General features: G+C 41.2%; 1 protein-coding gene across 20 annotated transcripts in view; it reads left to right on the forward strand.

Annotated features, from left to right (window-relative positions):
- RIMBP2 (RIMS binding protein 2) overlaps positions 1 to 12,326 on the forward strand; it is an 877,394-nt gene that overhangs the window by 605,861 nt on the left and 259,207 nt on the right. For all 20 annotated transcript variants that reach the window (XR_012725119.1, XR_012725121.1, XM_075322225.1 and 17 more), the window contains one exon: positions 3,065 to 3,169. Coding sequence is in view for 18 of the 20 variants with exons in the window: in XM_075322225.1 (XP_075178340.1) it covers positions 3,065 to 3,169 (105 nt within the window). In the remaining 2 variants the exon portion in view is untranslated. The remainder of the gene's footprint in view (positions 1 to 3,064; positions 3,170 to 12,326) is intronic.

The raw sequence follows: 12,326 nt of genomic DNA on the forward strand, positions 1-12,326 counted from the left end.
CATAGGCTTTGCAGTTATATGAAGATCCCAAAAGCATTGCTCTAGTCTACTGTGAGATTACAAAATTCTTAAAATGTTAGTTCCAGATTAAAGATTAGATTAGAGATTAAATAAAGATTAGAGATGAAACATTTTCAGTGCCTCATTTCAAGGGGTGTAAGATTATTAATAGGACTAGGAGAGAGTCTCATGTGCCATTTAGGTTGGTATTCGGTTCTCATTGCTGACAATAGGGCACACATCAATTTATACATTATTTCTAGATCCCTCTTGATTCCAATGTTACGGTAATGTTTAGTACCATTTAACTTACATGGCACCATTGTGTATCGGGTTAAACTAAACTCTTCTGCATATTGGTCTTGACTTCTCTCTACTGCAAGAAATCACAGTAACACACACTGGGTTAAATGTTCTGACACTCATTACGTGGGATGTCATGCTACAGATGTCTGATGCACAGAGACAGGAAGGACATTTGTCATGCATGAAATGTGTACTTTTCCACTGTTTTTAAGTATTTTAATCAAGGGCTGTCAACAATGTGGAGTGTCAGCTGGTTATTATGTGTTCAGATAATGCCTTTAATCAGCCACTTTTATAACCACAGCCTAGAATTCCCGGTTTGCATATATTGTCCTATTACTCGCTGGTTACTCACAGATAAAGGTGTGTTTCTGCCTGTCTTCATATTTTAGTACATAATTATCTCAATAGCGGCCTGAGTGGAGCAAATTATATTTACTAAGTCTCCTCTGTGATGAAAAAGAATAAGTAAACTATGTTACACTAACTTCAGGATTATTTCTTATGCCCCACATACCAATTAGATGACTGTTGGACAAATGATGGTATGACCAATTGCCAGCTATGTACCGTAGGCCATCTCCCCCATACATAGAAGTGGCCGACATCTCGGTAGATGATTATCACAGCGAGAACAAAAGGATCAGCAGTCCAAAATCGGACATGCCGTATCCTTAACTTCCCCCCAACAGTAAATTTTTCTGGGCTCCTATAAACATAGGCTTTCAGCTGTCATTATTCACCAGTTCAGTCGACATTAGTCTACTGTGTACAGAGGGTTTTTGATTGTGTCGTGTTGATGTATTAAACTGTGTAGGGAATCAGCTCTGGTAGATAGTGGCAGGGACCCAGTAAGGAGGCACACAGGTTTTCAGTGCAAAAAGTCAGCGTTTTATTCACACTGGCAACAAACAGAAAAACACGGTCAGATGTGTATGCAAAGCAAAAGTCCAGCTTGTCAAAGTTGGGTTCTGGAGGTGCCAGTCCACTCAGGTATATCATTCCCACAGAACCTACTTCAGCTTTCCAGCCCAACCACCCACCACATTGAGAAGTTCTGGCTGCCTATTCATGCTGTGTTAATCCTGCACTGTGCTCCTTGGGTATTGTCCCAAAAACCTTGAATAGCAGAGAGGGTCCAGGCCAGGTTTGACCTCCTTTGCTCACTAGTGCAAAAGGTATTTGCTAGGTAGAATTGCTAGGTAGAATATATCTCCTATACACCACCATACCCTTTACTGTGTCACAACTGATAGCTTAATACTATAATAGCACTTTTACCAATTCCGATGGACACATGCCAGGACTAGACCATGGTTTACTAAAATAGGTCTCAGGTTCTAAAAAATAGAAGTGTCTAGACTTGTAGGTAGTAGTCCATCATTTTAGTCTTTAAATGAGTTATCTGGGACTTTTTAGGTATTTTTAGCTATCTGGGTAAGAACTTACCGGCACTTAGGTGCTAACTGCGACAATCTATTCAGGCTGAAGCAGCGATTCATTGGCTTCATTTGACCTCAGGTCAACGTAGTATCTATTTCTGTTCCGGAGAGCTCGGGTCAGTACCTATGCTATGTTATGCTGATTAGCAGCCGGCTCCCCGCAGTTAGGCATCAGAAACAGAAGAATTGCTTACAGGAGAGGTCCTTGACTGCTGCTGTAACAGATAGTTGCAGGGAAGAACAGGAAGGTTGTTAACAACTACCTGTCAGTAAGTTCTTAGCCCAATAGCTGTTAGTACAATAAACCTCATTTCAATCCAGAAATATTACTCAGTCCATCAGTTATTAGATATATGAAACTGAAATAGCTGTTGCAAAAACCCAAATTGTTATAAAGAAAAAAGGTTAACATTAATAGGGGTGCCCAAACTTTTTCATATGACTGTACCTTATAAGAAATAATGCATTTTTACATTCTAGAAAGCAGAATTCGCTTGTTTCTGCAACATGTACAGGAATTTATACACTATTTAGAAACATGGAACAATCCCAGAAACGTTTGCACCAAATCTGCTGAATGTAAATGTTCTAATGTTCCTTGACTTGTTCAACTAAGATCAGCTAAAGTTTTGCCTAAACAGTACTGCAGATTCATAATTTTAAGATTAGGTTTTCAAAAAAAATATAACAAATTAACTTTATCCTGTTATCCTATAGTGCTAAACCAGGATTGTGTTACCCCCCAACCCCCCAAAAAAAGGTTTCCAGCCCAAACTTTTTCATTATCTGCTGCACAGATCCCCTATTTCCATCGTGTATAAATCCAATAGTACACCAGATCACAGCGCCACCATCTGTTTATCAGCTGTTGCTCAATGCCATTGTTTTATTAAAGTGGTTGTCCAGGTTTGGTATGAAAGTCTACAGTCTGTGAACTTGTAAATCCGACGCGCGATATCAGAAATCTCCGACTGAGCGGTGATACTGGTCACGTGACTGCAACTATGCGATATGCATACTTCCGGCCACATTTCAACTAGCCATAGGTAGTGCATGTCAAGTCGGAATGTGGGTAGGAGTATGCATATCGCATAGTTGCAATCACAATTCTGCCCGCTCCCGGTACCTGAGAATCCTGACAGTGCGCACTGTGATGATTCACAAGTCCAAGGTATTTCAAAGCTATTTTATTTAAACATCTTAGATCTGGAGTCCTCTGTGTATTGTTCTGGTTGCTATAGTTTATATTTTTCACTTCTTATATTCAGGACAATTAGATTGATGCATGATTTGATATTTTGTGTTCATCCAAACAGCATATGCGAGAGGCTGCTGAGCGGCGGCAACAGCTGGAATTAGAGCATGAGCAAGCCTTGGCTGTTCTCAATGCAAAACAGCAGGAGATTGAGCTTCTACAAAAGGTAAGAGGTCAATTCTGTTACAGCTCACTCTTCAAATTAATTAAAACACATTCGCCTGAATATAGATTATATGACCTGAAATCACAATTGCAGTCAAAAGTACTCAACTTGCCTTGTAAAAATTACAAACTTTCTTCTGTTGGAAAATATAATCAAAAAAGAACAACCAACAGGGCTGTATTACTTTAGACACCTGGCATAAAGGGGTTAAATAATTCTGCAGTAGTCATTAAAAGTGTCATTTTGTGATGAATTTGAAGAAAAAAACTTGTGTTGAGTTATTTGTGTAGACATATAACTTTGCAATAAACCAATGAGACAAAAACAAGCAACAGAAAGTTTGTACATTTTGCTACTAATTTGTAATGGGGTTGATTAATTTTGATTTGAGTCTTTGTAGTCCCATCTTCTATTAGGCTGCTTTATTTTCTTTTTAGTCCTTTTTTTTTTTTTTTACCAAAATTGTTTTCTGGGTAAGTTGGTTGACTAATAATATAGCCTTCGTTGTAGCCTTCACAGGGGTTGGCACACCATGCTCACAATTTTGAATATCAAGTTTGCTTAGTAATGCAATGAAAACTAGCATCAATGTATAACTGTATAATAAAGTAGAACAAATCATCCATCAATTGGTCTCAATCAGTCACTTGAAAGGTTTTTAAAATGGTACTGTCTAAACATCCCATAATGCATAGTTAATACCTCTTTCCGTGGTAATCTAAAAAAATCTACTACTTTACCACCTGGTACATCGATGGACTGGGTCCTCCAGGGCAGGTGCTACTGATACCAATGATCTCTCTGCTCTGACTGACAGAGTGTGGTCCCACGCCTTGGACTCCTCCTCTGTAATGCCCATATCCCATTAAATTCACATCTTCACTGTACTTTACTCAAATATTTGCACTTTATTTTAATGAGTAATATGTATGAGCACAATATACTCTATTTTGAAGGCTTTCCAGCACAAGACCATTGACTATAGTGTAACATGGTAGTAGGTCTGCATCACAGAAGTGATGTAAACCTGGATGTACACTCAGGTACTTGTAGGGCCTTTAGTCTTGTTAGGGTGATCCTTGGACAGATTTTACAGAGAGAAGGATCTGGCTATCTACATACCTCCGCCCATGGGTGTGTTTCATGTGTTAAGATGAAGACTGGTTGTTTGGCACATGGTCATTGTTGAGAGACTGTGTTGTCTCCAGGAAGGAATCCTCTGGGACAAAAGATTAGCTTGTCCTGACTGGGACCGTGTATAGAGGTTGTTACTCCTATCAAAGAGATACTCAACAGTAAAGAGAGGGTTCACTTGTTCTGACCAAGGACAATGAGTGGAGGCTGAGATACTTCCACTGTGATACTTCTAAGGTGAAGCTGTGTCCGAACCTGTGCAGGAATTCCACATGAGAAATGGATCGAAAACCGTGTTATGCGCTGTGAAGCTGAAGGAAGCTTATCTTGTGTTCTTAAAGTGGTTTATGTTGATTTAATAAACCGTTGGACTTTTAAATGAAAGTGTTCCTGTGTGCCACCTCAAAGAGTAAGCAGAGTGACAAACCCGATCACATTAGGTTATTCCTGTCCTGATCTCTGCAGTGAACAGTGTTAGTAAAGGAGCAGCTGTTCTTTGTTATTATAAGATAATAATCATACACTCGCCAATAGGAAAATCGAAAAAAACATAAAAACCAAAGAATAATTTGACAGCCAAGAAAAGCAGACAGCAACCTGCATCAACTAAAAAAAAAAAGCTTTTCTGTCTGGTTCACAAGCTTTCCTCTAATGACTGATTAGTAAATACCACAGTCCATAGAATACAATGAGAATATGCTAAAAAGCAATACACATATCTAAAATAATATCTCACTTTTCAAGTATTTTATGAACCATATTATGTTCTTCTGTCTGTACTATCCATTTCTGACAAATCTATATACCTCACTATCAGGAAACAGCTCTCTGGCACCCCCTTATTGTCAGGGAAATTATGTAATTGACTGACAATAAGTAAATGACGCTGCTGCTGTTCTGCTATTATCCTGATTGTTGAGACACTCCCAGTGAGAGTATTGTATATATATCACTCGTTCCAGCTCATGGAATATACTCTGTGTCTCTATGTGCAGAATTATTAGGGAAGTTGTATTTTAGAGGATTTCTTTTATTATCGATCAACAACTATGTTCTCAATCAAGCCAAAAGACTGAATAAATATCAAAGCTTAATATTTTTGGAAGCTGGAGTGTTTTTTTTTTTTAGATTTGGCTATCTTAGGAGGATATCTGTTTGTGCAGGTATCTATTACTGTGCAGAATTATTAGGCAACTTAATAAAAAACAAATATATTCCCATCTCACTTGTTTATTTTCACTAGGTAAACCAATATAACTGCACTCAATTTAGAAATAAACATTTCTGACATGCAAAAACAAAACCCAAAAAAATGAGTGACCAATATAGCCACCTTTCTTTATGATGACACTCAACAGCCTACCATCCATAGAGATTCTGTCAGTTGCTTGATCTGTTTACGATCAACATTGCATGCAGCAGTCACCACAGCCTCCCAGACACTGTTCCAAGAGGTGTACTGTTTTCCCTCCCTGTAGACCTTACATTTTATGAGGGACCACAGGTTCTCTATGGGGTTCAGATTAGGTGAACAAGGGGGTCATGTCATTTTTTTTTCATCTTTTAGACCTTTACTGGCCAGCCACGCAGTGGAGTAGTTGGATGCACGTGATGGAGCATTGTCCTTCATGAAAATCATGTTTTTCTTGAATGATACCGACTTCTTCCTGTACCACTGCTTGAAGAAGTTGTCTTCCAGAAACTGGCAGTAGGTCTGGGAGTTGAGCTTCACTCCATTCCCAACCCGAAAAGGTCCCACAAGTTCATCTTTGATGATACCAGCCCATACCAGTACCCCACCTCCACCTTGCTGGCGTCTGAGTCGGAGTAGAGCTCTCTGCCCTTTACTGATACAGCCTCTGGCCCATCCATCTGGCCCATCAAGAGTCTCTCTCATTTCATCAGTCCATAAAACCTTTAAAAAATCAGTTTTAAGATAGTTGATAGTTCTTGGCCCAGTCTTGATGTTTTATCTTATGTTTCTTGTTCACATTTGGTAGTTTTTCAGCCTTCCTTACCTTGGCCATGTCCCTGAGTATGGCCACCTTGTGCTTTTTGATACTTCAGTAACGTTGCAGCTCTGATATATGGCCAAACTGGTGGCAAATGGCATCTTGGCAGCTTAACGCTTGATTTTCCTCAATTCATAGACAATTATTTTGCGCCTTTTTTGCCAAACACGCTTCTTGCGACCTCGTTGGCTATTTGCCATGAAACGCCTAATTGTTCGATGATCACGCTTCAAAAGATTGGCAATTTCAAGACTGCTGCATCCCTCTGCAAGACATCTCACAATTTTGGACTTTTCAGAGCCCGTCAAATCTGTCTTCTGACCCATTTGCCAAAGGAAAGGAAGTTGCCTAATAATTAAGCACACCTTATATAGGGTGTTGATGTCATTACACCACACCCCTCCTCATTACAGAGATGCACATCACCTGATTTACTTAATTGGTAGTTGGCTCTCAAGATGATACAGCTTGGAGTAGGACAACATGTATAAAAAGTTTAATGTGATCAAAATCATTTGTCTAATAATTCTGCACACAGTGTATATACCGGAGTACAGTCACTGTCAAGCGCCACAATAACCCAAGAAAAATATGCGTTGCCACCACCAATTGTTATCAGGCTGGTTGGATACCCGTTACAGGTAACGTGAGATTTGAGACTTTACTTTATAGCGTGAGAGGAATGAAAAATATGCAAGAGTATATAGATTGTAAAAATAAAAATATATAAAAGGTTTTACAAAAGGGAACAATATAGACAATCACATAAGCTAAAAGGGGTAAATAAAAAAGTTACTACACCTGGTCACTGAAGTGGCTCAAATATATGAAGAAAGGTACTGTTTAAGAAAACGTGAACAATCCCTACACGGCAGTATATTCCCCCAGCCATTTACCCAGCATAATTGTGGTAGTCGCCTTTTAATGAACATCAGTCACCTCCCCTCTGGTGACCTCATGTAGGGCTGTCTGTGGGAGGTGTCTGCATATCCAAAAATTATGAAATCCTAGCTTTTGGGATATCTCTACTTCTGACTGTCCTACTCGAAGAATATTACCATCATGTTTCCTATTATGGATTTACAGGTCCATTGATAGGAAAAATGACTTGTCTACTGTATTTCAGCTGCTAGTTAGTAATTTAAGGCTGAGAGGAGCATCACACAGCTAAGCAAAAATATGTATTACGTGCATTCCAAAATCCTGAGGCCAAAGGTATGCCCGTCATATTTGTGGGAGTTATGTTCACCTCAATATTAATACCTTTTCATTGGTGCCGCAGTGACTAAGCATACTTTCATCACAGCACTAGAAGGTACAAAGGAAGCCAGTTCTCTTTCTGCTTAACCCAAGTTGGCTGCTATCCAATGATAGTTGTAAAGGGTACTTTACACGCTGCAACATCGCTAATGATATATCGTTGGGGTCACGTCGTTAGTGACGCACATCCGGCGCCATTAGCGACATCACAGCGTGTGACACCAAGGAGCGATGACCAACGATCGCAAAAGCGTCAAAAATCGTTGATCATTGACACGTCGCTCCTTTTCATAATGTCGTTGGTGGTGAATGCCGCTGGTGGTTCATCATTCCTGCGGCATCACACATCGCTATGTGTGACACCGCAGGAATGACGAACATCTCCTTACCTGCGTCCACCAGCAATGAGGAAGGAAGGAGGTGGGCGGCTTGTTCCGGCCGCTCATCTTCGCCCCTCCTCTGCTATTGGGCGGCCGTTTAGTGACAGCGTAGTGATGTCAGTATGACGCCAAACGCACCTCCCCCTTGAAGGAGGGATTGTTCGGCGGTCACAGCGACGTCGCTGAAAAGGTATATGCGTGTGACGCTGCTATAGCAATAATGTTCGCTGCGGCAGCGATCACCAAATGTCGCACAAACGACGGGGGCGGCTGCTATCACGCACAACATCGCTAGCTATCGCACCCTTAACACACCAGGGGTTCTGAACTTCAATGCGAAAATCATTCACAGCAAAATTAACTTTGCCACTTCACCATTTGCTGTGCCTAAAAGCTCTTGATAGGAAGGAAGGTCAGTGCTAGATCTTGGGACAGTTGAAAACATATATGGCTTATTATATTTTCATGACACTCACTAAGCAATATTCCTTAATATTCATTTTCATTCATTTATTCAGAAGTTGGAATTATCTGTGATGGTCTGTTGTACTTTTTTTTTTTTTTTTATCAATCAAAACATAAGATCAACAAGTCACATTAACCCTAATGGGATACATCAACTTTTATATTGTTATTATTTTTTTATTTACTAGGTAGACTAGTCAGCAAGCTGTGGTATTCTGCCAGTCCAAAAAAAGCCCAATAGACCAGATGTATGCCAACTGATGGCATTAGATTAAAAAATCCTGTTGACACAAAGCCAATGTGAACCAGACCTAATGAAATAACATATTTTAGGGCATAGTTTTTTTCCACTTAATATCAGAAGGTAACATCGGTGAATTTTCAGGGGCCCTTCCATCCTCCACATTATCTTTATCAGCAGCATGTCAGTGGTGTGTGGGCTGGTTGACTGCTCATTTCAGTATTTCAGAAGGTAATAGTGCTCCTTTCTGTCACCTGTGTGCATCAGCTGTGTCAGAGAAGTGGGTGGTTTAGCTATTGATGATACAAAAGTGTTGATGTCCTGAAATAGGAAATATAAAGCTATAGTAAAGCTGCCAGGACCCAATTAATATCTGAACAATGAAAACATACGGTATTAGTATGGTTATACTTATTTATTAAAAGCTTAAATACACACGCCAACAGCAGAAATGGTGATGTGGCGCTATAGTTAAATAAGGAAAAGGGGGCATGCAATACAAGATGCAGGAGGAGGAATATACACAGAGGGCCCAACCCTCCAAGGCCCACCCACGATGCACACATCAATCATTTCTCCAGCTTTGATTAAAGATATTTCAGCAACAAAGCATCCGATCATTCAACAAAAGGTATGCTTGGATACAGCAACTTAGTGCTAGTATGGCACTGCCTTTATTTTATATAGCAAAATCCTGGTGGTTGGTTCCCTTTAAAAAGCCAGCTGTGAACTCTGTGTCTCGTCTCATTAGTCTGATGCTCTTTCCCAAACTTTTCCATTTGATTGACAGGTCTCTCCCTATGTGTGTACATGTGTGGACTAGTCAGCCAAGACACATAGTCTCTAGATGACTTTTTAAAGTGTATGTACTCCATCTCTGAGTTTCAGAGTGAAACATACCAGCCTGTAGTCACAAAGCAAGTGTCTGATTCATACTTTGTTCAGTTCAGGCAGCATGAATCTGATAAGAGGTTCCCTTTAATCCACCACTCCAGCATTTTTTCTATTTCACCACTGGAGTGATGCCTCTAATCTAAGGTCTCTGCCCCTGGTCTTATATGCACCCTCTGACATCTTCATATTCTATCATCACCACGCTTGTTGGCTTCCAGCAATTTATCTGCTGACTGCCCAGTGTTTCATGAAGCGAGCTGGAGGTCACTCTTCAATGCAAGTCTATAAGACCTTCGTTCTGGCCCTCATAGACTTGCATTGACAGCTTGTTATGTAACTTCTAACTTCCGGACAGTTAGAAGTTGCAGTCACAAGATAGCGCCGTGGGACCGGAGCGGAGTCTATATAAGGTGAAAACGCCGGAGTGTGAATATAAAACCAGTTACAGGGACCTTAGATTAAACTACTAAGGTGATGCTTTAACCCTTTCAACCCCGGGGGGCTTTCCGTTTTTGCGTTTTTGTTTTTTGCTCCCCTTCTTCCGAGAGCCGTAACTTTTTCATTTTTCTGTCAATCTTGCCATATGAGAGCTTGTTTTTTGCAGGACAAGTTGTACTTTTAAATGAAACCATAAGTATTACCATATGGTGTGCTGGAAAACCGCAAAAAAATTCCAAATGCAGAAAAATTGCAAAAAAGTGTGATGGCACAATAGTTTTTGGGATGTTTTATTCACGGTGTTCACTATATGGTAATACTGATGTGTGGGTATGATGCCTGAGGTCGGTGCGAGTTTGTAGACACCAAAAATGTATAGGTTTACTTGTATCTAAGGGGTTAAAAAAAATTCACAAGTTTGTCCAATAAAAGTGGCGTATGTTTTGCGACATTTTCCGAAACACGTAGCGTTCTTATTTTTTGGGATCTATGGCTCAGTGATGGCTTATTTTTTGCGTCTCGAGCTGACGTTTCTAATGGTACCATTTTAGTGCAGATGCTACGTTTTGATCGCCAGTTATTGCATTTTGCTAAAACTTGCGACGACCAAAAAACGTAATTTTGGAGTTTGGAATTTTTTTGCCACTACGCCGTTTAACAATCAGATTAATTGATTTTATATTTTGATAGATCGGGCATTTCTGAACGCGGCGATACCAAACATATGTATATTTATTTATTTTTTAACCCTTTAATTTTCAATGGGGGGAAAGGGGGGTGATTTGAACTTTTAGGGCGGCTTTGCACACTACGACATCGCAGGTGCGATGTCGGTGGGGTCAAATCGAAAGTGACGCACATCCGGCGTCACTTGCGATGTTGTAGTGTGTAAATCCTAGATGATACGATGAACGAGCGCAAAAGCGTCGTAATCGTATCATCGCTGCAGGCGCCGACATTTCCATAATGCCGGTGCCGCGACAGGTACGATGTAGTTCCTCGTTGCTGCGGCAGCACACATCGCTGTGTGAGAAGCCGCAGGAGCGAGGAACATCTCCTTACCTGCCGCCGGCGGCTATACGGAAGGAAGAAGGTGGGCGGGATGTTTACATCCTGCTCATCTCCGCCCCTCCGCCGCTATTGTCCGCCTGCCATGTGACGTCGCTGTGACATCGCACGACCCGCCCCCTTAGGAAGGAGGCGGGTCGCCGGCCAGAGCGACGGTCGCAGGACAGGTGAGTGCATGTGAAGCTGGCATAGCGATAATTTTCGCTACGCCAGCTATCACAAGATATCGTACCTGCGACGGGGGCGGGGACTATCGCGTGCAACATCGCAGCATCGGTTTGCGATGTCGCAACGTGCAAAGCCCGCCTTTGGGTTTTTTTTTTTTTATTTACTAGTCCCCCTAGGGGGCTATAGCGATCAGCAATCCGATCGCTCTTATCTACAGTGCCTACAAGTAGTATTCAACCCCCTGCAGATTTAGCAGGTTTACACATTCGGAATTAACTTGGCATTGTGACATTTGGACTGTAGATCAGCCTGGAAGTGTGAAATGCACTGCAGCAAAAAAGAATGTTATTTTTTTTTTATTTTTTTTTTTAAATTGTGAAAAGTTTATTCAGAGGGTCATTTATTATTCAAGCCCTCAAACCACAAGAATTCTGTTTGGTTGCCCTAAAGTATTAAGAAGTATTTCAGGCACAAAGAACAATGAGCTTCACATGTTTGGATTAATTATCTCTTTTTCCAGCCTTTTCTGACCAATTAAGACCCTCCCCAAACTTGTGAACAGCACTCATACTTGGTCAACATGGGAAAGACAAAGGAGCATTCCAAGGCCATCAGAGACAAGATCGTGGAGGGTCACAAGGCTGGCAAGGGGTACAAAACCCTTTCCAAGGAGTTGGGCCTACCTGTCTCCACTGTTGGGAGCATCATCCGGAAGTGGAAGGCTTATGGAACTACTGTTAGCCTTCCACGGCCTGGACAGCCTTTGAAAGTTTCCACCCATGCCGAGGCCAGGCTTGTCCGAAGAGTCAAGGCTAACCCAAGGACAACAAGGAAGGAGCTCCGGGAAGATCTCATGGCAGTGGGGACATTGGTTTCAGTCAATACCATAAGTAACGTACTCCTCCGCAATGGTCTCCGTTCCAGACGAGCCCGTAAGGTACCTTTACTTTCAAAGTGTCATGTCAAGGCTCGTCTACAGTTTGCTCATGATCACTTGGAGGACTCTGAGACAGACTGGTTCAAGGTTCTCTGGTCTGATGAGACCAAGATTGAGATCTTTGGTGCCAACCACACACGTGACATTTGGAGACTGGATG

This window comes from Anomaloglossus baeobatrachus, chromosome 1 (genome assembly GCF_048569485.1).
Source record: "Anomaloglossus baeobatrachus isolate aAnoBae1 chromosome 1, aAnoBae1.hap1, whole genome shotgun sequence".
Classification (NCBI taxonomy): domain Eukaryota; kingdom Metazoa; phylum Chordata; class Amphibia; order Anura; family Aromobatidae; genus Anomaloglossus; species Anomaloglossus baeobatrachus.